Here is a 26,751-nt window from a genome sequence, read left to right as displayed (position 1 = left end):
CTGATAATGACTCTCAGCAAACCCAACCACCTGAGCCATCAGATATCCTGTGGACATTAGAAAATACTACAAAAACCAGCTATCAACAAGACTCTCATAATTTGACATCTCTGCCAAGGAGGATTCCCAGGAGATTAAGACCCTGATCAGGCCTTGACCAAGCTCTGGCCAGACACTTGAATATTGGGCTCCACTGGTATGGACACCGGGGTTTAAGAGAAGCCTGTGGTCCACGAAGGTCTAGCCTGTGATTTGCATGGAGCTATAATTGCGTGGTGAGCTCTATTAGTCTTTGTATGCATATCCTGCAAGATGCTCACTGAGGACATAGTGTATGTCTCATGCCAGGCTCCTGGAGCCCTATGAAAGGCTGTGCCTGCCAAACTGCCAGAAATACACAATATCCTTTTAACTTTAAAAAAACATTGTAGAAAATGCACACCTTCCAATAGGGTAGAATGTCAGTCGACCGAGACTCTGCCTCCTTAAGTGCTGTGTAGACCGCTTGTATGACTGGGCTATCAGATGTAAGAGAATCAAAATTGTAATTGAATACAGAAAGACCAATTACATCCAATGTCAACTGAGAAAACTTCTCCTCCATGTTAACGGATAGGCCTTTTCCTACACCCATCCTCAACTTCTCCACCAACTGTTCAGTACATGTGCAGAAGACCTTGTCCACCATTGTTGACAAGTATCTGCGATGCAGAGACGGCAATACTGCCCTTCGCCTGATCTGCAAAGTCAGTAAGTAAAAGTGTTTGTTTTACTTGGGGCTCCCAGAGAATAGACAAAGTAAAAAGAATCCATAACACATGACTTCCAGTCACACTTTGAAGCATAACCCAGATTTTAGAGCTACTTAAGACATTACTAAATCAAATCATGAAGGCAATGGAGATTAAACTAAGCAAAAACCAAAAGTTCTTCATCAAGAAAATCACAGAATTCACTAAGAACACAACTTCAAGAAGGCTTTAGTGTAGCCTGCACCAACCTAGGGCAGTTAAAGTCATCATTCATTTGCATTCAGCCATTGGAACAGTGTTTGACCTGTCAAGAGGGTCAACCAGAGCTGCCCTTTTTTCATGCACATTCTGTAAGATAGCTCTATTGACATTCATTAACCTGGTTTAACCAACTAAAGCTATCAAATTTATCCTATGTTCACTATAATATGATCCTCCAAGATCCAAACACATTTACAATCTCAAGAAACTTCATACTACAAGCACCTAAAAAATAGCTACCAAATATCTACCACATACTCTTGTTCTAGAGAGAACAGTGCGAAGGTTTTCCCTTTGTACAATGTATAACGAAGACTCTGCCTCCTCTCAAGTTTTGAACACCATCAACCATTCCAAGACAACATTTCTCCTGCCAAAGAATAATCTTTAACAATTCTCACAAGAGACCCCCCAAAAAAGTCATTGCTTGGAATGAGTTGAGAACTTTGTTGGCATCACTTCACTTCTCACCTGGTTGGCATTGGCTACATAGTATCAGGAAAGTAAAGAAGAGCTTGCACATTTGCAAGATTTGCATGCAAGTAGGTGAGAGGGTATGGGGAGAAGGCGCAGAGGAAGGTTGGGGGAACCTTGATGACGAAGATATGGGAAGAAGATGAGATCTTTTGTGAAGGCTGTGGGAGTTGGCAACATGGGCATGCAACAATGAGTCGGTAGGCAAAGCATAGGCTTGCTGAGTCCCTTCGTGAGTAGCAACAAGCGAGTAAGATGCCGGGTGCCAGCTCCTCACCAATTGTTTTGTTTCTTCTTCTGGAACGAGACTTCTATTAAGTATGAAAAAACATACAACAATCATGACTATAAACCCGAATAGAATAGAATCACCCCAATATGAAAGGTGATTTCAACCACTGAGGAGCATCATGATGCCATGAGAGACCTGTGGGACTAGAGGAAAAGAAAATGCCATGGTCCCACTCTTGCATAAATACAACGCGCTTTGCTTGCGTGGAATGAGAGGATCCCTAAATACGAGCCCAAGTAACATGAGAATATGGATGATATCACCCCAAGTAGCCTATTCGAATATCTGTGTTGTATCACTGGAGAGAGATCATAGCTCTCCCAATGAGGCTTGACAGTAGGGATCCTATGCATATGTCGAGTGAGGAGAAGCCTGGCATTCCGGACCGTGAAACTGAGAAAGGGAAGGTTTTTCAATGGATCGAAGGCATCAATCCACTCCCACTCTCCTGGATTCCACTGAAGATATCTGATAGGACTACCACCATATAGCCACAAACACCAAGAGCCCTGAGTCACTATCTGAGGAGAAGGATCAATGAACCAATGCTTCCTCGAATGACCAACAATCCTCACTGGACTAAGCCTAGTATCTAGGATGATCCCCTCCATGCTACATCTCCTCAATCTCCTTCGAGGCGTGAGAGAATAGATGATGCAATCTATAGCCTCCTGGCCTGGGAGAGCAATGACTTGCAAAGGTATGCCTATCCTTGAAAAGACTCCCAACCAACTCAGATGATAGTCTCCATGAAAGGTCCGAGAGAGCCACTCATGCGGAATGGCTACATCAATCTGATCAATACGTATGCGAGAGCCCCTAAGATGCTGAATGGATGCAGCTCTCTGATCCACCGGAAGACTCTTAAAGGTCTTCCAAGCAAGAATTGTGTATGCACATCTCTCCCATCCTGACCACTACATGTAACACACCAAGTGGCCGACCGGCCTCATCCCTGATGTACTCGTTCCACGTAATAGGTTGTCAGTCAACCTCATCCAAAGACCTAGGAAGCCTTTGTTGCAAAAATGGTCTCATGCTCTGACAATGGTTGCAATAAGAGGGGAAGATGGTGTCTTGATATTAGTCTCTGTGAACAAAAACCGTGTGTTGGGCAACCAATCTCTCCCAACAGGAGGTGTACATCTGGAAATTTGAGACAAAAAAATTTCCTTCCAAGGCTCAGTGCTTGGTAGGAAACCTCTGACCACAAGTTCGCAAAGCAATGCCCTGCATTTAATATCCGGATCAATAATATTCAGCCCCCCCTCTCGTCTGGGCTAAATAACTGTGAGCCAGGCTACCTTGGCACAAGTGTCTGTGGTGCCATCCAAACCCAACCAAAGAAAATTGTGGATCAATCTCCGCAATTGACCAAAACATGTACGAGAGAAGCACCAACAAGAGGCAATAAACCAAGTCGAGGCAAGCAATACCTGATTAGCTACCAAAGCTCTAGAGGCTAAATCTAATCTTCTGGAGCTCCAATGAGGAAGCTTCTTCCGGATGCTCATAAGTGCTGGAGCAAACTGCTGTGCACGAGAAATATCAACCCCAACCTGGCATCCCAAATATCTAGCAGTGCATCCTGTACTGATCCAAGTAAACCCAAGCTCTGCACCCCAAGCAACTCTCGGTGAGTCACTAATGCAAAAGCCAACAGATTTGTGCCAATTAATGAGTGCCCCTGTTGCCAAACAAAACTCTTCCAGTGCTACCCAGAAGGAACATAAGCATATGTGTGAGGCCTCCAAGAACATGGTTGTGCCATTAGTTAACTCAAAGCCAACCAACTCCTCTTGACTACGAAGAGGCAACAACCTCAATCCAGAAATACCAACAGTGGAGTGGAGGAGGATGCTCATGGCCTCTGCAACTATGATATATAATAATGGGGCTAAAGGGAAACCTTGCCATACCGAGTGAGAGAGCTGAAACCGCTCTTCTCTATCACGGCAAGCGAGCACACTACTGTGGGCATCACGATACATGCACGAGAGAAACCCATATGGCTAAGAGTACCCTCAAGGAAGTCCCAATCCACTCTATCATAGGCCTTCTCAAAATCCAAGAGCAGAATGGCTAAGGGCTGATTACTCGCTTTGGCCTATTCCACGGCCTCCAGAAAATGTTATCAAAGATGCTCCTTCTATGTAAGAATCCATTCTGAGTATCATGAATGACATCCTACAAAATTGGCTGCAATCTAATGCTCACTGCCTTAGCAAGAATCTTATATGCAGTCCCAAGTAAGGTGATAGGTCCCCACTGGCCAATCAATGTCTTATCCCCACTCTTAGGAATAAGATAGATAAGTCCCTCAGTGAAGGAAGAAGACATAGAACCTATGTCCCACATCTCCTGGAGAGCCGATGTGATCTCAGCACCAATCTTTGTTAGCAGTCATCTCTTGTCTGTACATTACACCAGGGCCTTTGTTGCCAGTGTGCCCGCCCATTTTAGGTGTTCCCCCATTTTTCCTCACTTTCCATAGTATTTTCCCATTTTTGCTAGCTGTGGGAGGTTGTTTTCTACTTGTTGGCTGTATCTGTTAATGGCCGCCTAGATTGTGCTACCCGACCTGACCTACGGTACTGGCCAACTGGTTTTTTACCTGGTACTCAGCATATATGCTATATTGGATGTTTATGGGCTGGCCGACCAGCAGCCTGGGGCCACATAAAATGGTTTTTATGTGGTCCTAGCCCTCCCACATTGTCTTGTATCATATTCGGGATTTTCTGGTGTATATAGAGCAGGGTTACACAACTTCTCTCTCCCTCTCTCATCTGCGTTTTGCTCTCTACAGCAGTTGTCTTCATTTCCGCCCAACATTCTGACATGGTATCAAAGCTCCAGGTGGCTTGAAGCTTGGAGACAGTGGGAGCTTGAGGGTTTGCTGATATGTGTCACAAACAGGAATGTGTCACAAACGGACACGTGTACACGGAACCAATTTACTACCAAAACAGCATACATACATCAACCATTCCTCGCATATATATAATTACCATCATTGTGAAACATTACATGAGCATATACATCTTGCAAACATAAACCAACTTGCACATGACACAACACTAGGGGCTGAAGTTGGGCCAGCCCCCCCTGGGGTATCTTTATTACCAACAGAAGTATTTATATGTACAAGATGCAGGTGCCCGGAGGAGTACACACTCATCCACCCGACACCAGATTTATCAAACTGTGAAAACATAGGTAAACACATTACCGACAACTCCTCAGTCACCAACCACTCTTGTTGCAACACCCTCGATCACCAACCAAGGTTAGGCTATCACCAACCACTCCTGTAGAAATACCCTCAGTCACCAACCAAGGTAGAGTGATCACCAACCACTCCCATACTTTGATAGAGCGGTCACCAACCCTCTAACAACAAAGTGCTGTCCCAAACCTGCAAAACAGTAACCAGCCATGGTTTTGGCTCACTGGCCACCCACACGTTCCACCAGATCACATCCCCAGGCCTGATACTTGTCTAGGGACATGTTTGCTCAAGTTTCGTCGCGAGAAACCTCCTGCAAACCTGTAAAAACAGCCAATAATGGCCCTTACAACAGTCGGCCAGCTACTGTTGAGTCTCTGTTCACTCCGTCCAAGCCCTGTTCTCAACAGAGTAGCACAAAAACAGTCCCAACAGCCATGCGCCAGCTTCTGGAAACAAATCTAACAGCTTGCAGCCCTGTAGATGCAGTCGGCCAGCCCTGTAGAGAGAGAAAGAGAGAGAAAGAGCAGCCAACCAACCCTGGGACTCTTGCTCTCGGCATGTACTTCACCTGTAGCTCATGCAAAATGAGTAAACTTGCTGTTTTTCCTGTCCAAACAGCTCCTAACAGCCCATGTTTTTCAGATGAGTGCTCTACAAGTCAGGGCTTGCCCACTTTGGTCCTCCCACACCCAGAATAGCAACTCATGGAGCTATTTGGGAGTGCCCAGGTGCCCATCTCTCATAATTGGCCTTGGTTCATTAAAAATAGTCCAGCCTAATGTAAACTCACTTATAAAATTATAAGTGTGTCTGCCCACACTTTAAGTGAATGTGAACCCTGCACCCAATAAACCTTAGTATTAAGTAACATGAAATAATGAATAAATTGGGTTAAGTGTGCACACTTACCACCTGCAAAACACATAAGGAAACCATATGAGTCCCAAACAAGTGTGCACACGCGTATCCATGGGTTGTCCAGGCGTCCTCGGTGCCCGTGGACATTCACAGGCAAAATACCAAGCAGTGTCCAAGCATCAAAAACAAGTCATCCATGCATGTGCAACTCACATACATATGCTGGTGTACAAACATAGTGGATGAAATCTCCCAACTTACATCTTGTACATCCAACTAGCCCGTTCAGAGGCGCCGTCCACACAGGACCAAAAGGTACTCACCAGGGTAACCACCCTTCCATGAATCCAAAGTCACTCACCAGGGTTATCACCCATTCCATGAGTTCATAAATCATGCCAGGAACTCACACCAAGATACCAATCCTTCCATGGAGCCCTTCCACATGTATTCAATCATGACATCATTCCAGACGTCTGCCAGAGAAGTGGTGACATTCACCCCGGCTTCTAATCAGTTGCCCGCAACTGAAAAGCTTCCAAGTAGGCCGCAAGAAGATCTAGATAATCTTTAAAATATGCCTCGTCCATCCACTTCGCATCAAGTGCTGGATAGTTCTTGAACTTCACAAGGTACTTACGGACAAGCCTGCCTCTAGTAGCTTTCCGTTCCTTGTGAAAAACAATCTGCTCAGGCTGCAATACTTCTTCCAGCATCAACCTCGCGTTGATCTTCCATAATCGGCTCCACCGGCTCAGGACCAATATATCTCTTCAAGAGACTGACATGGAAAGCATTATGAATCCGCCAATGATCTGGCAATACCAGCCTGTAAGCTACCCCATTGATCTTTTCCAAGATCTGAAATTGTCCATAATACCTGCAAGATAGCTTCGGATAGTTACCATCTTCCCCAGTTTGCTTGTGAAGGCGAGCCTTTTGGAATTTTAATAAAACCCAATCTCCATCCTTCAAATCCAATTGCTTTCTATGCTTATCTGCAGCTTTCTTATGCTTATCCTGGGATCTCTGTATGGCTGTCCGGACCTGTGCAAAGGCCGTATCCAAATCGCTTACATACTCATCTACTGCAAATATCTCATCCTTCGTGCGAAGGATAGGTGGCAAAATAATCTTGCCATAAACAATCTCAAAGGGCGCCTTGCCCATAGAAGTATGCACTGTATTGTTGTAAGCAAACTCTATCAGTGACAAATACTTCTCCCAATCTGATTTGTGATTAGCCACATAGCATTTCAAAAGATCAAGCACTGCTGAATTTGCAATCTCACTCTGCCCATCTGTCTCTGGATGATATGCAGAAGAGAAATTCAGCTTTGTTCCCATGTTATCAAACAATGCTCGCCAAAAGAGACTTGTGGTGCGAGGATCACAATCTCCCACAATCATTTTTGGCATACCATGATGCTTGAAAACCTGTGCCATAAATATCTTTGAAGACAAACAGGGTTAGGGTTAGGGTTTACAGAAAGCAATCAAACGTGGAAAACCAAGAAGCAGGAGATGAACACGACTGCTGTATATCTCAATGATAGAAAAAATCAAGTACAAGCCACATGATAGTGACCCCTAAAGGATAAGTGTTCACATGTCCGGCCATAAATGTGCCGGGTGGACCAAAACACTTATAAACTGCATATAAGTGAAACTGAACTAAACTGGGGGAAAAACCTCCACTAACTGAAGTAAAAAGTGCCCCAGTAACCTACTGATGATCACTAGCACTCCTCTGGGTGCATACACAGCATAAAACCCAACAAACCCCCCTGGAGTGATATGTGATCACTGTACATCATCCACCAAAAGGAAACAAATTCAAAGCATTGCGGAATGCTTCAAATTTCGGACGTGGTAATGCCTTGGTGAAGATGTCTGCCACATTCTGATCTGTAGGACAGTAGATCAGACTGATATCTCCTGCCTGGAGTCTCTCCCGAACAAAATGATAGTGAATCTCAATGTGTTTCGTGCGAGCATGAAACACAGGATTCCTGGCCACAGCAATGGCACTCTGACTATCAGTATAGATAGGTGTAGGCTCCTCCACTGAAATATCCATATCAGTCATAAGACGACGCAGCCAGACACACTCAACAGTAGTAGTGTAGGCTGCTCTGTACTCTGCCTCACCAGCCCAATCTGAATCACTGTAAGCGTGTAACTGCATGTCACCCCCCTCAGGATAAAGCAAACCAAGAGACGAGGTACCCTGCAAATAACGGAATACACGCTTCACAGCTTGCCAATGTGACAACCGTGGGCTGTGCATGAATCTGCTCAACTGAGAGACTGCATACTGAATATCTGGCCTTGTATTACACAAGTAAATAAGGCACCCAACAGCCTGAGCATATGTAGTGGCATCAAAGGAAACACTGTCATCTTGTAGTGACAGTTTCATCCCAGGCTCCATAGGAGTACTAATAGGCTTGCAATCCTGAAATTTAAACTTCTCCAGAAGTTTAGCAACATAACGTGATTGCAACAACCCAATGCCTCTGTTATCCTGCACAAACTGTATGCCCAAATAGTAATGTACAAGGCCCAAGTCAGACATGTCAAATGTCTGTTGCAGTATCTCCTTAAAAGCTGCAATTTTGTCATCATTTGATCCCATGAGCAAGAGATCATCCACATAAAGACTGATGACCAGCAGATCTGTCTCTTCTTTCTTCACATACAAAGTGGCCTCTGATGGACTGTTCACAAATCCCTGAGTGAGTAGAAAAGCATCTATTTTTGCATACCAAGCTCGTGGAGCTTGTTTCAAACCATACAAGGCCTTTTTCAGCCTGCATACTTTCCCCTCATGACCATGTTCTGCAAATCCCATGGGCTGAAATACATAAACTTCCTCCTCGAGGTCCCCATGTAGGAATGCAGTCTTTATGTCCAACTGGTGAACAACCCAACCACGATGTGCAGCCAATGCAATGACACACCTAAGTGTCGACATACGGGATGTAGGAGCAAATGTCTCCTCATAATCAATGCCCTTCTTCTGTGCATAGCCCTTTGCAACTAGACGGGCGTTGTACCTGTCAATGGATCCATCTGCATGTCTTTTCAACTTATAGACCCATTTAGTACCAATGGCTTTCTTGCCTTTGGGCAGATCAACCAAATCCCATGTTTGATTCTTTTTAATAGAATCAATCTCATCCTGCATGGCTTTGTTCCAATGCACATTATCTCGTGCATCCACAAATGAATCAGGCTCATCATCATCCTGTAAACTGGCTGCCATAACCAGATTCAAATCCATGATGTGTGCATGCTCATTGGTCCTTGTCTCCCTACGAGTGCGACCAGCAAGAGGACCCTCTAAATGGCTGTCCTGTAATGTCCTCAAATACCATCTAGGTATATGTCTGACCTGTGGTGCCTGCTGTCCCATATTTGGTTCAGCTTCTGGCTCATTTGGCTGCTGAATTTCTGCACCACCTACATCATTTGCTGGCTGTCCACCAGTACCCTCATGAGTTGGATCACCAACTGTGGAATGAAACTCCATGGGTAGTAGACCTTCAAACACATCATTTTCAGCCTGATTTGCCTCATAACCAGCCATGGATAATTCTGATTTTTCATCAAAAATCACATCCCGACTGATGAATATCTTCCTGGATAGTGGGTCATATAACCTGTAGCCCTTGCTCTCACGGCTATACCCAACAAAAATGCATTTTGTGGCTTTATCATCAAGCTTCCTCCTCAACTCTTTGGGTATGTGTGCATATGCAAGACACCCAAAGATACGAAAATGCGATACAGAAGGCTTGCGGCCATGCCAAGCCTCAAAAGGAGTAATAGAAACCAATGCCTTTGTGGGACATCGATTTAAAATATGACAAGCACACATTACTGCTTCCACCCAAAAGATATGTGGTAGTCTTTTTGCCTTTAGCATACATCTGGCCATCTCCATGAGTGACCGATTTTTCCTTTCTGCAACCCCATTCTGCTGTGGAGTGTAAGGAGTAGTATACTGATGTTTTATACCTCTACTCCAAAGAAAGGAATTCAGCACATGTGACATATATTCCCCCCCTCGGTCAGAACGGAGAGTCTTCACCTTGCATCCTGACTCTGTCTCAGCAAGTGCTACAAAGGCCAAAAATGCATCATATACCTGTGATTTCTGTATCAAAGGATAGACCCAGCATATACGAGAGAAGTCATCAATAAATGTTGCAAAATAAAAGCAACCACCTAATGACTTCGTCTGCATGGGACCACAAAGATCACTGTGTATAAGTTGCAACTTTGCAGTTGCTCTTAGAGCCTGATCACGTGGGAAGGAAAACCTGTGCATTTTTCCCAAAATACATCCTTCACAAATGTGATCTGGAGGCTTTTCCATGAGAGGTAGATCTGTAAACATATTATGTCGCTGCATAAGCATAAGACTACCAAAATTTACATGCCCCATGCGAGCATGCCATAACTCCGCATCAACCATAGCTGGAGTAAGAGTGAATGCATGATAAGCAGACTGATCCACTGGCTGAAATGCATCCAACTCATAAAGTCCATGACATAATGTACCAGTAAGCATTAAGGTCAAGGCATTTGCTTTGTCTCTGACCATGCATTTATCATCATCAAAGTGGACTTGCATTCCACAATGTGCTAAAGAAGAAATGGACAACAAATTCTTCTTTATCCCTGGTACATATAAGGCATCTGTAAGGCGGAGAATAGAGCCATCAATGGCTGTAAGCTGAATCTCCCCAATGCCACACACTGGATACGAAGCATTGTTGGCACACTGAACAGTTTTGCCAACAGGGGCAGGGCCAACATGACTAAACAAATCCCTGCGAGATGTGATATGCTTTGAGGCACCACTATCAAAATACCAAGTACATGCATGCTCTGTCAAGCTGAGTGCCTGTGAAGACCAAGAGGCATCATAGCTGCATGTAAAAAAACAGTAATCCCTGTCCTCAACAAAAGAAGCAGTATCTGGAGGAGCTTTAGGAGCATCATTAACAGACATCCCAGCTTCCTTTGCCTTCTCTTTGGCAATCCTCTTTCTACATTCCGTGATGTAGTGACCTGGCTTCTTACAGTAATGACATTTTCCCTTCTTCTTGGGCTGTCCATCACCTTTCTTGGTATCCTGTGAAGAACCACCATCACCTGAATTTTGATTTGCACTCTTTGGCTGAGATTTCCCTTTCCCCTTTTGACCTGTAGTAAATGCTTGTTCAGCATTTGTGTTCATATTCATATTCTTCCTCATTTGCTCCTCTTGTAGTAAGAGAGCAACAAGTTCCTGATACTTGAGGGGTTCAACAGCATTCCTCATGCTGAGGTTTAAAGAGGTATGGAAAGCTAAGTAAGATCTTGGCAAAGAGTGCAAGATGGTGGACACAAGCTGTGTCTCAGGAATAATCTCATCCACATTGATGAGTTGCTCTCTCAAATCCTGCAGCTTGTTTAAGTGGCTAGACATATCATCTCCTTCATTCATTTTCTGATTTTCCAGCTCTCTTTTCAAAAATGAGATCCTAGCCTCATTACGAGCAGCATACATCTGCTCCAAAGTCACCCATGCATTCTGTGAAGAGCCAGCTGAACGAATATGAGGTATAATGGACCTCTGAACTGACAATGCAATGAGTGACAAAGCTTGTGCATCCCTGGCATCCCCTGTCTTTTGAGCATTTGTTCTCTAAACAGGCAATGGCTGTCCTGGAGCCTGTACCTGTTGTCCTCGTCCACGAGCACCCCCTTGGGGAGGAGTCTCTGGAGCCAATGGACCTGGACGTGGTTCATCACCACTAACAAAATCCCAAAGACCTTTTGCCACAAGCACATTTTTCAGCATAAAACTCCACAAGGAGTAGTTCGTGCCATCCAATTTGTCTTCCTTAGACAAATATGTGAATACATCACTTTGCTGTTGATTTGCCATTATGCTTTACGCACAATGTTGTACCTGTTTACCAAAAAACCCAATAGCAAAAACCCTGATAACAACTGTACTCCAATGAATACAGTTCACCCAAATCTGCCTGCACTCTCAATCCTCTGAATGTGCAGCTCAATGCACCAATGACTGAGTAGAGCAGCAAATGGCAAACACAATGCCAAAATGCCCCAAAAATGCCCAAATTTGCTGCACCCAAACTGTGCAAAAAAACCTGTATATTTTCTTGCTAGAAAATCTGCCTGTTGTGCCTGTATATTTTCACAGAGAAAATTAAAAATGCCCAAAAATTGAATTTTAATGCTTACCACCGAATGACTGTGTAGGTTGTGTTATTTCTGTAGGTACAGTCCCCAAATACACAGCACTGAATGCTGCACTGAAAGTACACAGTGCACGTTTCTCTGTGCAGGTGACAAATAGCGCTGAATGTACAGAAGCAAGTCGCAGGCGGCGCTTGACTGATGCAGTACCCGTCTGAAGGCGACCACTTTACTGTGCAGGTACAGTCAGCGCTGAAGGCGTATGACTGCACAGGTGACTTTCGGCGCTGTCGGTGGCTGGTACACGTACGCTGAAGTTGTAGGCGACGTCTTATAGGTGGCGCACAGGTACACGTACAGTCGGCGCTATCTGGGGCTGCAGGCGGCGTCTTACAGGTGGCGCATAGGTACACTGGTTGATTAGCGCTGACTGGGGCTGCAGGCGGCGCTTGCAGGTGGCGCACAGGTACTCGGGCTGAAGGCGACGTGAAGGCTACGTGTCGTAACTGTAGGCGGCATACTGTAGTACCCGGCTGAAGGCTACGTGTAGTAGTGTAGGCGGCGTACTATAGTACCCGACTGAAGGCGACCACTTTACAAAAGGCGGCGCACAGCTGCAGGCGACGTTGGCTGAGCTTACTGTACGGGCAGGTACTGTTGTACGGGCAGCAGCAATAGAGAGCTTCAATGCTCTGCTGAAGGCGGTGCAGGCTGTGTACGGGCAGGTAGTGTAGAGCTTCAAGGCTCTGATACCAATTGAAGACAAACAGGGTTAGGGTTAGGGTTTACAGAAAGCAATCAGACGTGGAAAACCAAGAAGCAGGAGATGAACACGACTGCTGTATATCTCAATGATAGAAAAAATCAAGTACAAGCCACATGATAGTGACCCCTAAAGGATAAGTGTTCACATGTCCGGCCATAAATGTGCCGGGTGGACCAAAACACTTATAAACTGCATATAAGTGAAACTGAACTAAACTGGGGGGAAAAAACCTCCACTAACTGAAGTAAAAAGTGCCCCAGTAACCTACTGATGATCACTAGCACTCCTCTGGGTGCATACACAGCATAAAACCCAACAATCTTTGCCATATGCTTTGGCTTTATGGTCTTCCGTACTGGAATAAAATGTGCCTGCTTGCTAAATCTATCCACAATGGTCCACATGGCATCATTCCCTTGCTGCGACTTACGAAGACCTGTGATAAAATCCATGGCAATACTCTCCCAAGGCTGATTCGGAATCAGCAACGGTTGAAGCAACCCCGGAGTCTTATACCTGTCAAACTTAACTTTCTGGCAAACCATGCATTGGCGCACATAGTCATCTATGTCTTTACGCATTCCTGGCCAGAAAAAGTCTCTCTCCAAAGCCTGTGTAGTGGCAAGGATTCCTCTATTCCCTGCATAAGGCGGTGCATGGCATTTTCATCCATTACTTTCTGCCTCAAATCCTTATGTACACATAAGCGATTATGAAACATCAAATACCCATCACGTATTGAGTAGTTCGGGGTTGTTATACCTTGCTGAAGACCAGCCCATATATGCTGAAAATCAACATTTTTATCATAAGAATTTTGCATATTTGATAAGTCTTGATGATAGGCTACTGTAATAGCACTTACTTGAGGCCTGCATCGACCACTACATTCTTCTTACCACGAGTATGTAAAATCTGAAAATGAAACATAGATAGGAAGTTTGCCCATCTTGTTGGGTGTTGGACTCACACACTCACACACACAAACCTGCACATTAGGGTTCGGTGTAGGGTAGAGAAGCTCACACACAGAAATGAGAGAGATAGAGAGAGCCAAAAGTGTGGTATCCACAAAATGCAAGTCAACGCTTGCATGTGTGCCACATCCATATAATATAGAAGTACAAAATATTATATGTTAAAGAGTGTCCTTTCACACCTGATGTCCAAGGGGAAAAACCACATGGGAAAAAGTGCCCTTGGTTAAGCCCTGTTCACACATAGCACTACCATAAGTGGCTCTATATTTTTTTTATTTTTTTTTTTAAGTGCCCTTGGCTAAGCCCTGTTCACACATAGCACTACCATAAGTGAGCATATGCCTACAAATCCCCCCTGTAGTGGAAGTGTGAACCTGTACAAGGTAGCAGATCACTCTCTGTATGAGAGTAAGCCCAAAGCTTTGCGGAAAGCTTCAAACTTTTCTCGAGGTAAAGCCTTTGTGAATAGATCTGCAACATTATCCTGTGTAGGGCAATAAGATAAACTGATCTCCCCTGCATGTAGCCTCTCTCTGACATAGTGATAATGAATCTCTATGTGCTTGGTACGTGCATGAAATACTAGATTTCGTGCCACGGCCATAGCACTCTGGCTATCAGTGAGAATGGTGGTGGGTGTCTGCTGACACTCACGAAGATCAGCCAATAGTCTCCTCAACCATACACAATCTACTGTAGCTGTAAAGACTGCCCTGTACTCAGACTCACAAGTAGATGTAGCAACAGTGGGTTGCTTTTTACTCAACCAAGATATGCATGAGCTGCCAAGAAAAAAACAATTCCCACTGGTGGATTGCCTGGTATCGTAATCACCAACCCAATCTGAATCACTGAATGCATAAAGCTGCAAGCTGCCCCCCCTGGGATAGAACAAACCAAGATCCAGGGTACCCTTAAGATATCGAAAAATGCGTTTGACTGCTTGCCAATGCTTTGTGCCTGGGCTGTGCATGAATTTGCTCAACAAAGACACTCCAAAAGATATGTCTGGCCTCGTGTTACACAAGTAAATGAGGCATCCCACTGCCTGGCTATAAAGGCCGGCATCAAAAGGCTCTCCAATATCATGCATAGTAAGCCGTACACCTGGTTCTACCGGAGTAGAAATGGGCTTACATTCATCCATGTGAAACCTTTTTAGCAAACTTTTTATGTACTTAGTTTGCTGCATAACAATGCCATCATCTGTATGCATAAACTATATGCCGAGATAGTAGTGTAAAGGCCCCAAATCTGACATATCAAATTCAGCTTTCAAATCAGCTTTGAAATCTGAAATTTGTGCTTTGCTTGTACCTGTAATGAGCATGTCATCTACATACAAGATGACTATGAGAATATCGGCATCGGTTTTCTTCACATATAATGTGCTTTCAACTGGACTATTCTCATAACCTTGGCTGGTTAGATGAGCATGTATCTTATCATACCAAGCTCTTGGAGCTTGCTTTAACCCATACAATGCTTTGTGCAACCTGCATACTTTATGTTCCTCACCAGGAACTACAAAACCAATGGGCTGATTTACATATACTTCCTCCTGTAAATCCCCATTTAAGAATGCAGTTTTGATATCCAATTGATGCACTTTCCATCCTTTATGGGCAGCCAATGCAATCACTGATCTTATTGTGGTCATTCTCGAAGTAGGAGCAAAAGTCTCTTCATAATCTATTCCCTTTTTCTGGGAGTAGCCTTTAGCCACAAGTCTTGCTTTGTACCTGTCAATAGTACCATCAGACTTTCTTTTGACTTTGTACACCCACTTTGTGCCAATTACATGCTTGCCTTTAGGCAATTCCACAAGATCCCATGTATTATTCTTCATGATAGAAGAAATTTAAGAAGAAGGCTCTTCTGAATCAAAGAGACCACCCATTGCGAATGCAGACTCCCCACGATGTACATTCAAAGCATGGCTGGAACTAGCCCTTGTTCTACCTGTGAGTGGAGCTGCAAGTTTGCTTTCTTGCAAAGTTTTCAGCAACCATCTTGGCACTGACTTGGCTGTGTCTATGGCTGTTTGCTCTTCCCTGACAAGATCTTCCACTTCTTTCACAGAAGGGGGCTGAATGGCTGGCTGTTCCACATGTTCTACACGTGGATTTTCTTATGTAGGGGCTGGCTGATCTGAATCCCCCCTAATTGCAATGGGTAAAAGTCCATCAAACATGTCCTGTAAGCCTGTATCATTGCTTTTATACAAGCTGTACATGGGCTGTTCGGAATTTTCAGCAAATACCACATCTCTACTGACAAAAATCCTTCGTGTAGTTGGATTATAAAGACGGTATCCTTTGCTCTCATTGCTGTAGCCCACAAAAATGCATTTAATTGCTTTGTCATCAAGCTTTGTTCGGAGTTGTTCTGGCACATGTGCATATGCCAAACACCCAAATGTACGCATATAATCCACTGTTGGCTTTCGGGTATACCAAGCCTCAAATGGTGTTATGGTTTTCAAAGCTTTTGTTGGACACCTGTTCAACACATGAGTTGCACACATTATAGCTTCCATCCAAAATTTGTGAGGCAACTTTTGTGCTTTCACCATGCATCTTGCCATCTCCATGAGAGATCTATTTTTCCTTTCACCTACACCATTTTGCTGCGGTGTATAAGGCACAGTACATTGGTGTTTGATGCCCTTTTGAAGCATATAATCCTTGAATGCATTTGACATGTATTCTCCACCTATATCTGAGCAAAGTGTTTGGACTTTACATGCACACATATTTTCAGCCATTGCTACAAAGTGTCGAAAGCATGTAAACACATCTTCTTTTGCTTTCAAAGGGTAAGCCCAAGCAAACCTGGAGTAGTCATCAATGAATGTGACGAAGTAAAGATGCCCCCCTATGGATGGTGTCCGCATTGGACCACATACATCACTATGTATGAGCTGTAATTTACTTTCAGCTCTAACAGCTCCATCTTTGGGGAATGGTTTCCTTTGCATCTTTCCCAAAATACACCCCTCACATACATGTCTTGGTGGAGACTCAAGAGACGGCATATTATCAACCATATGATGCTTCTGCAAAAGCATCAAACTCTAAAAATTTACATGCCCAAAACGAGCATGCCATAGCTTTGCATCATGCATAGCAGGAGTGTGGGCAGCCACTGTATTTGCATCATAAGTGCGTTTGTCATAGCTGTCCAGCTTATACAAGCCTTTGTATCGTGTTCCAGAAGTGACTATTTCATAACCCTTTGATGGGTCTTTTACCAAACACTTCTCGTCTTCAAATTCAACCTTTAAACCTTGGTCGTTTATGGCTGAGACGGAGAGCAGATTTTTCTTTATCCCTGGAACATACAATACATTTTTCACACATATATTGGCACCATTGGCTGCAATAAGTATGACATTACCAATTCCCTTTACTGGATATGTGGTATGATCTGCACATGATACAGTGCGGCCATTTGAAGCATAAACCAAGTGCTGAAATACATATTTGCATGAAGTGATGTGGCTTGAAGCACCACTATCAAAATACCATGATGCATTCTGTCTGTCAGATGCAATGCAAGACATATCAGTGTCTGAAGCACCTGGTGCGTCACTAGTGCATGTGACCAAAAAAGTGTACTCTTCCTGGATTACATTAGCTGATTGCTGTGCTTTGTCATCCGAAGAGTCTGCTACTGCATTGCCTGCTTCTTTCTTTTTCTCTTTTGCAATCCTTTTCCTACATTCACTGATGTAGTGTCCAGGCTTATGGCAGTAGTGACATTTGCCCTTCTTTTTGGGCTTGTTTGCATCCCCTTTGTCAGACTTTTCACCACTAGAAGAGGGCTGTCCATGACCAGCCTTGCTAGACTGTTGTCCCCCATGCTTAAAGCTCTTTGCTTTACCCTATCCTTGGCTGTAAATGCCTTTTCTCCACCACGGTTGCTCGATATGTTTGCTCTTGTTTGCTCTTCCTGCAAGAGTAAACCCACGAGCTCTTCAAAAGTGACGGGATCACCACCTCCTCTCATCGAGAGGTTGAGAGAGGTGTGAAAGCCCAAGTAGGAAGGCGGTAAAGAATGAAGAGTGTTGGTGACCATCTGTCTGTCTGGGATAACCTCATCAATGTTGAGCAATTGTTCCTGCAAATCTTTCACTTTGGTGAGATGATCTGCCATAGAGTCACCCTCATCCATTGAAAGAAGATCCAATTGCCTCTTCAAGTAGGCAACTCTTGCCTCGTTGCGTACCTGATACATTGCTTCCAATGTGTCCCATGCAAGCTTCGATGTCTTGCATGAACGAATGTGCGGAATAATAGTCCTTTTCACTGAAAGGGCTATCAATGACATGGCCTGTGCATCTCTAGAGTCCCATCTCTTCTGCTCTTGTGTGGGAGCAGGATCTACATCAGGAGCTCTTTGAGCACCTCCCCTTTGAGGCGTGGCTGGCTGTATGGTAAGTGGGCGTGTGTCATCACCGCACACGATGCCCCAAAGCCCTTTGGCTACCAGCAAATTACGGATCATAAAACTCCAGAGGGAGTAGTTAGATCCATCCAGCTTGTCCTCCTGGGTGAGCACACCAAATACATCTGTAGCATTCTGTGCCATGTCAACAAAATATATCTGCAAGCAAACCAAGCACCAATGTGCACTTCCAGGCAACCAAATGTCCTGTGCAAATGTATGCCTGCAAACCAAAGCAAGTGTAAACCTGCACCAAATTGTCCAATTACACTCAATGTGTATACATACGCGACAAATCGCAGCTGTAATGCCCAATTACATGCTCCAATCAGAAAATCCCTAATTTTTATGCACTCCAATTGCTTCAATGTGCATCTAATTGGCCAATTTTCACAAAAGCCCCAAATTTCTACAAATTTAAGAGCTCCAATTTGCCAATTTTGACCTCAATTTTGAAAACCCCCAAATTTCTGCAAATAAGAGAGGTTCAATTTGCTGATTTTGACCTCAATTTCAAAAACCCCCAAATTTCTGCAAATAAGAGAGGTTCAATTTGCTGATTTTGACCTCAATTTCAAAAACCCCCAAATTTCATCTGCAATTTTCTTTTCAATCTGACTTGCACAGTATTCATTGTCTGCAAAATCGGCATATGACCTGCCCTGCAATGGTTGCAGATTTTGTATTTGACCTAGAAATTTGTCAGGAAAATACCTTCAGGCAAGGTGTCGTTGCAGGTGGAGACGTTGGAGGGAGTCAAACTAATGTGTTGTACGTTGCAGAGGACTGATGAGAGCAAACGTCGGACCAACCAGAGCAGGCGTGTGCTGGGTAGTCGAGCAGGCGGAATGTTGGGGAGCTGACGGGTCCCAACCGGCGAGCAGCAGGCGTGCTGGAGTCGGCTAGGCGTTACTGATGCAGGCTCCCGACGCTGGTGTCGAGCGAACAGGTCAGAAGCGGAAGCCGCTTTAGTCGCTGGCGGGAGCGGGCCGGAACGGGATGGCAGCGGGCGATTGGGCCGGAACCGATGGGCGACGCCGGTCGGCTGGAACTGAACGGCGACGGCGGGTGGGTCGGGACGGCCCGTCTGTGAGCGGCCGAACACGAGCGACAAATTGAGACGATCAGGGCGGCGGTTGGAATGGAGACGGCGGACGGCAGGAGCGACGGAGCGCAGGGCGGCGACTGTAACGGAGACGGGACGTCCAGTGGCTGTGACGGAGCCGGGGCGCGTTGGGACGGCTAGTCTGCAGTCGTCGACGGAACGGGACGGAGGGGCGACGCCTGTGCTGACCGTCGACGGGCCTGGGCCGGTGGCGCTGTGACGGGACTACGGCAGCCGTTGACGGCGGTGCCGCCCGCGAGCTGGGCGGCGGTGGTGGGCTCCCCAGTAGTGCCGCCCGATTCTGGTGGCTCGACGGAGGAGCGTCGACGGAACCGGAGGACGGAAATTCACAGTCGACGAAAAATGGCAGCCTGTGGACGGAATTTCGCAGGAATTTTTCCCGCAGCAGTTTTCCAAGGCCAGCTCCCAGCTCCCAGCTCTGATACCAACTGTTGGGTGTTGGACTCACACACTCACACACACAAACCTGCACATTAGGGTTAGGTGCAGGGTAGAGAAGCTCACACACAGAAATGAGAGAGAGATAGAGAGAGCCAAAAGTGTGGTATCCACAAAATGCAAGTCAACCCTTGCATGTGTGCCACATCCATATAATATAGAAGTACAAAATATTATATGTTAGAGTGTCCTTTCACACTTGATGTCCAAGGGGAAAAACCACATGGGAAAAAGTGCCCTTGGTTAAGCCCTGTTCACACATAGCACTACCATAAGTGAGCATATGCCTACACATCTCATATGTTTCTCAGGTAGCTTAGTCTGTGTAAGAAAATACCGTAGACTCTGATTGATCAGTCTTAACGGTAAATTCAGCTCCCAAAAGATAATGCTTCCACATCGTGAGAGTATGAATCACTGCCAATAACTCTTTCTCGTAAACCTGCAAGTGGAGTTCGGCATGTTGCAACCGACGGCTCTCATATGCCACTGCATGGCCTTCTTGGTTCAACACTGCACCAATACAACTCCCACATGCATCACATTCCACTGAAAAAGGTTTATGCAAATCTGGAATGATCAACACCAGTCCAGTCATGATTGCTTCCTTTAACTTAAGAAAGGCATTCCTTTGCTTGTCACCCCAGTGAAAAACAGCTTTCTTCTTTGTTAAATCATGCAAAGGTCAAGCAATCTCAGCGAAGAGCTTAATAAACCGGCGATAATATGAGCATAATCCCAGAAAACTCCTAATCTCATGTACATTCTTCAATTCGGGCCAATCTTTTATAGCCTGCAACTTGGCAAGATCCATACGTACTCCACATAGTGGTTGAGGACTTTAGGTACGGTGCGGTATGGTACGTGTACGGTACGAGTATGTAAAGTACGCATCAAGATAAGTACTTTAAGTACGTTCATGTTTTTTACTACGATTGTATGTATGTGTGTGTGTGTGTGTGTGTGTGTGTGTGTGTGTGTGTGTGTGTGTGTGTGTGTGTGTGTGTGTGTGTGTGTGTAAAATAAGAAGGAGAAAGAGAAAGGAAAAGCTAAAGTTATTCCACAAGTTGTTTCTTCTTTGGCCGTGCCTAATCAACCCAAGGATAAAGGAAAAGATAAAATATCTTCGGCTGAATGGAAAACTCCGAAAAAAGCTACTATGGTTCGTCGTGCTCCCATTCCTTCACGTAATTGGACTGCATCTGCCACTATTGCACAGTCTTCCACTTCTTCGACTATGCTTTCTAGAATATGGTCAGATGTAGTTCGAGGTGCTTCCTCGAGTATGGATGCCGATGTAAATGCTTTGGATATGTGTGTGGATACGAATATGCATGAGTCTCTCTTGATTCAGGGCGAGGGCTCTCTCCCTGATTCAGTTGCTGTTATGCAGCATTGATTTTTGCTGGCTGTTCACTGTATATACCTTTGTACAGATTTGATGTTTGATGCTCCAATAAAATGTCTTTCGTACAATATTAGAGGACTTTGTGATCCTGGTAAATTTAGGTTGTTTTGGCACTATGTACATAAAATGCAACCTCATCTGGTGTGTGTGCAAGAACACAATCAGCATATCTTAGTGGGTCAATCAGGTCACTTTGCTGGTTATGATATATTTTATGCGGGCACTCAGCATTACTCGGGAGTTTTTATGCTCATTAAGCATGATCTGCAACCAATGTTGGCCTACAATGATTCTGTTGGCAGATGGATGGTCATTCAATGTTCATTGTATGGACAAATTTATGAATTTGCAGCAGTTTATGCGCCACAAAGCTCAGCTGACAGGGCAAATATATGGTCGCAAATGTTGGCTTATCCCTGGCTCCATAATGCATTCCTTTGTGGAGATTTTAATAATGCTCCATCTCCTGAATTTAATTCCACTGGAAGAACTCATATGCTTGGAGCTGAACGCAGAACATGGAATGATTTGCTCTCTTCCTGCAATATTTTCGACCTATGGCAGCATGTATTCCCTCGTCTGCAAGGGTTTACCTTTAATCACAATGCTTTTCCGCATATCTGGACACGTCTGGATCGCTGGTACTTGTTACATGCAGACCAATACAATGATTTTGTTTGCAAGCTATGGATTGATCGCTCCATGTTACTCTCTGATCATTCTCCTTTATGGTTAGGCCTTTATTTTGATATGCCACAGGATGTTTCTGTTCTTCAGAAACATAGGCTGTTGCTTTTAAACAACAGTTATCTTGTGCATGCTGATTTCAAGGAAATGGTTTTGCAAGCCATTGAGCCTTTGCCCCTTCAAATGCATGAGGATATTGACATTGCTTGGTTTCAATTTGTTCAGCGCATGCAGGCTGTGATCTGTGATTATGGTCGTTATTACATGGCCGACTTGCGGAATCGGATCTTGCAGGCTAAAGAAACATGTCAATCTATGGCTGATCTTGCTCAGTTTCGGGTTTTAAATACCAATGAACAAGAATCTTTAATGCAGGCTAAGCACTTCCTCATGCTAAATGATCAGAGAAAATTGCAAAAATGGTTGACACGTTCGCGACATCGAGCTATCATAGATAAGGGTTGCTCTTCCAAAGATTTTTTCAAAAATCTACATGCTTCAAGACAAAAGGAATGCATCAGAAGGGTGAAAAAATCTGATGGTCAATGGACTCATTCTTTGTTGGAGCTCTCGTATATTGCTAGTCAACATTTTGCAACTCTTTTTGCTAAACCGCCAACTACTTCACCTGACATACTTAATGCTCGTTATGCTTTATTGCATCATGTTCGGCCCATTATTTCTCCACAGGATGCTTTGGAATTGGAATCTCCGTTCACTGATATTGAACTTAAAGATGCTTTACGTTCAATGGATCGATGGAAATCTCCCGGATGGGATGGATTGACAGTGGAATTTTTCCATGCGTTTTGGCCTCAGCTGGAACAATCATTGCTGTATATGATCAATGAAGCTTGGGCAAATGATGTACTACCATCTTCTTGGAAAGAAGGATTGGTTAAGCTTTTCCCTAAACAGGATCTTTGTGAAGCTTTTTCTGATTGGAGGCCCATTACTCTTATGCCTGTCATCTATAAGCTTCTGACTAAGATGTTGGCAAATCGTATTAAAGGATTTTTACATGATGGTTTGCATCCTGCGCAATATGGTTTTGTGCCTCGCAGGCAAATCAATGATAATTTGGCTAATGCTTATATTGCCATTGAATATGCCAAATACACTAAGCAGGATGTACTCATTTTGCAGGTTGATATCGAGAAAGCTTTTGATTCTGTGCATTGGGACTATATAGCTATGACTATGAGTTATCTTGGTTTCAGTGCAAAGTGGCAAAATATTGTGTATTGGCTCTATAATGACAGTGATGCTTCTTTGATTTTGAGCTCTTCTCTATCAGATTCTTGGAAATTGGGACGTTCAGTTCGCCAGGGTTGTCCGCTTAGTTCCTTGTTGTTTGCTATTGCTACACATCCTTTTCTTTGCTACTTGGATTTTTTGCAAGCTACTGATGAATTGCATGGCTTACAGCTTCCTACTGGGCATACTTTCCTGGCTCAAGCTTATGCTGATGATTCTTTTTTTATGCCCAAGAATACGCAACAAGATCTTCAGAGATTAATGGAGGCTTTGGAACTTTTTGGTCTGGCTGCTGGTTTGAAAGTAAACTTCCGTAAGTCTACCTTGCTTGCGCTTAATATACAGCAATGGCATCATGTATTGTGGCCCGGTGGAATACCTCCTAGTGGACATATCGTTCGTCATTTGGGTTACCCTTTGGGTTGGCAGCTGTCATCTTCACAAATGATTCAATGGGTTATGCTAAAACTGAATCGCAAAATTAATTATTGGCAGCTTTCCACTTGGCCTCTTCATGTACGTCTCAGGATAGTGCAGGCTATTGTAATGGCTTACATACAGTTCTTTCTTCCATTGATTATGTGGAGGAAAGCTGATATAGATCGGTTTATGTCTCTGGCAATGGCAATTGTGTGGAAAACTCAACATCGTAAAAAGGGTCTTCGTCTTTTGTCAATGCCAAAGATGTGTTCTCCAAAGATACATGGTGGCTTGAACATATTGAATATTCATTTTCATGTGCTTGCTCGTAAATCCACTTTGCTGTCGGAATTTGTACAACAGCGCCAACCATGGGCTATTATGTTGGGTCATATGTGTATGTCTATGTCTTCACCTGCTTTTGGAAAGTGGACTGTTACGTATTGGGATGCAATTTTCAGCCATTTCGATGGAAAAATTGTCGGCTGCCCTCTTTCATCTAAGTTAATTTTTGCCTGGAAACAGGTTACGCAATATCTTTTTTGGAATCCCAGGCCTAATGCGCAATCTTCTTCGCTTCGCCTTGAGAGTATTCATTGGTCAAAGGCTTTTGATGTACCCTTGGCTCTACGTGAGCCTAGGAAGACATATTTCCTTTCAAAGAAAGGAGTTTATCTTATTGATGATGTTTTGGATGCTGGTGGCCATGTGCTTTCTTTTGTGGTTGCCGCCAGAAAATTTGGTCTGGGGATGCATTATAGATCAATCTGGCAGCTTATTCGAAAGCTTCTTGCTCCTTTTGAACCAATTGCAGATTTGGACCGTTCTGATCGTTTGGTTGATTGGAGCCTTAGAAGAGAACAACCTGCACGAGGCCCTTTATCAATGGCTAAACTTTCGGTTCATTCGATATATCATCTCTTGTTGCCTGCCTCTTGGGTTCAAGAACATGCGAATCAGATTTGGCATCTTCATAAAAGTCAGGCTTGGTGGAAACAGCGGCTTCATTCTCTTTGGAAATGCAGTCTTCCTTTGAAAAGTAGAATTTTTTTATGGAGATGCTTGATTGGAGTCTTGCCAGTCGGCCTTTTCTTGGCTAGGCGACTTTTGGCACCTTCAACTTGTCACAGTTGTGGTGCTTCTCAAGAGACAGTCTTTCATCTTTTGTGGAGTTGTCCTCTCACCAGGACTTTATTGGATCGGATTGCTGCACGTTTGAGAGCCCGCTTCCGACAGGCACCCTTTGGGAAATACTTTTGGATCTTCGGTCTTCTCCCTTCACCCCTTAGATCCTATAAAGTCTTCTTTGATTGGGTTCGCTATTGGGTTTTATGGACTACCTGGCAGTCTCGCAACAGGATAGTTTTTGCTGGGCCTCATTTGGATGCTTACTCATTCTTCCGTTCCTCTCTTCAGCAATCTTTATATGACTGTCTCTGTCTTCATGAGATTGACTCATCTCTGTATGCTCTTTTTATAGATTGTTTTTAGATGTTTAACTATGTTCACACTGAACATAATGAACACTCTAGTAGTCTCCCTTGTATATGGTCTTTTTGGTGGGTTTTCCTCGTTTTGAGGTTTCCCACCTATAATTAATGACATGAAGCTTTACCAAAAAAAAAAAAAGTGTGTGTAAAATAAGAAATATCTAGCATCCATACAAAAATAGCACGAAAGACAATGAAATGAAAACTAATCTATTAACTACTGAGCAATGACCACTGACTAAAATAATTAAAAAATGGACCAAATTAGTGTTGTACATTGAACCTCATATTTTGTACGAAGACCTTATCCGTACGAGGTACGGTACGTATGGAGTGATACGGAAAGTACTAAAGGTACTCATCGGATGAGTACGGGTACGGAATGCAACTATGGTACTCCATCCTTGGGTACAATATGACCAAGGTAGTGAATTTCAGCCAAGAAAATTTCACTCTTCTTGCCATTAATGTAGAGCTTATGGCGACGAAGCTCTTCAAAACACTATGGCCAAATGCTCCTTATGCTGCTCTTCATCTTTAGAGAACACAATGATGTCATCAAAGAAAGCACCAGTGAACTTTCTGTGTGCTCTGAAGATATGATCCATCATACGATTAAAGGTGGCAAGAGCATTGGTAAGTCCAAACGGGACCACCAAGAACTCATAAAGCCCAAACTACATACGAAAAGCAATTTTGTGAATATCTTGAGGAGCCACCCGTATCTGATGATATCCACTCTTAAGATCGATGTGGCTAAAACATGCTGCACCCTCCAACCTATCCAAAATATCATCGATACGTGGTATCGGAAACCTGTTCTTTATCGTCACCTTGTTACGGGCACGATAATCCACACACATCCTGTACGTCCCGTCTTTCTTTTGCACCAGCAACACAAGTGAGCAATAAGGAGATGAACTAGGACGTATCAACCCTTTCTCAAGCAAGTCATTAACCTGCGCCATAATCTCTTCTTGCTGACTTACTGTCACAAACGGGCACGTGTATACGGAACCAATTCACTACCAAAACCCCATACATACATCAACCATTCCTGGCATATACATGATTACCATCATTGTGAAACATTACATGAGCATATACATCTTGCAAACATAAACCAACTTGCACATGACACGCTGAAGTTGGGCCAGCCCCCCCCTGAGGTATCTTTATTACCAACAGAAGTATTTATATGTACAAGATGCAAGTGCCCGGAGGAGTACACACTCATCCACCCGACACCAGATTTATCCAACTGTGAAAACATAGGTAAACACATTACCTGCAACTCCTCGGTCACCAACCACTCTTGTTGCAACACCCTCGGCCACCAACCAAGGTTAGGCGATCACCAACCACTCCTGTAGAAATACCCTCGGTCACCAACCAAGGTAGAGAGATCACCAACCACTCCTATACTTTGATAGAGCGGTCACCAACCCTCTAACAACAAAGTGCTGTCCCAAACCTGCAAAACAGTAACCAGCCATGGTTTTGGCTCACTGGCCACCCACCACAGGTTCCACCAGATCACATCCCCAGGCCTGATACTTGTCTAGGGACATGTTTGCTCAAGTTTCGTCGTGAGAAACCTCCTGCAAACCTGTAAAAACAGCCAATAATGGCCCTTACA

General features: G+C 44.1%; 1 protein-coding gene across 4 annotated transcripts in view; it reads right to left on the bottom strand.

The window, feature by feature from the left end:
- The window catches only part of LUT1 (Cytochrome P450 superfamily protein), a 77,709-nt gene that overhangs the window by 18,935 nt on the left and 32,023 nt on the right, over positions 1–26,751 (bottom strand). For all 4 annotated transcript variants that reach the window (XR_015264131.1, XM_086786690.1, XM_086786692.1 and 1 more), the window contains exon 2: positions 443–739. Coding sequence is in view for 3 of the 4 variants with exons in the window: in XM_086786690.1 (XP_086642816.1) it covers positions 443–739 (297 nt within the window). In the remaining variant the exon portion in view is untranslated. The remainder of the gene's footprint in view (positions 1–442; positions 740–26,751) is intronic.

Source organism: Cibotium barometz, chromosome 50 (genome assembly GCF_041138505.1).
Source record: "Cibotium barometz isolate CiBa-2024 chromosome 50, ASM4113850v1, whole genome shotgun sequence".
In the NCBI taxonomy this organism is placed as follows: domain Eukaryota; kingdom Viridiplantae; phylum Streptophyta; class Polypodiopsida; order Cyatheales; family Cibotiaceae; genus Cibotium; species Cibotium barometz.
This window is presented reverse-complemented; position numbering and strand designations above follow the sequence as displayed.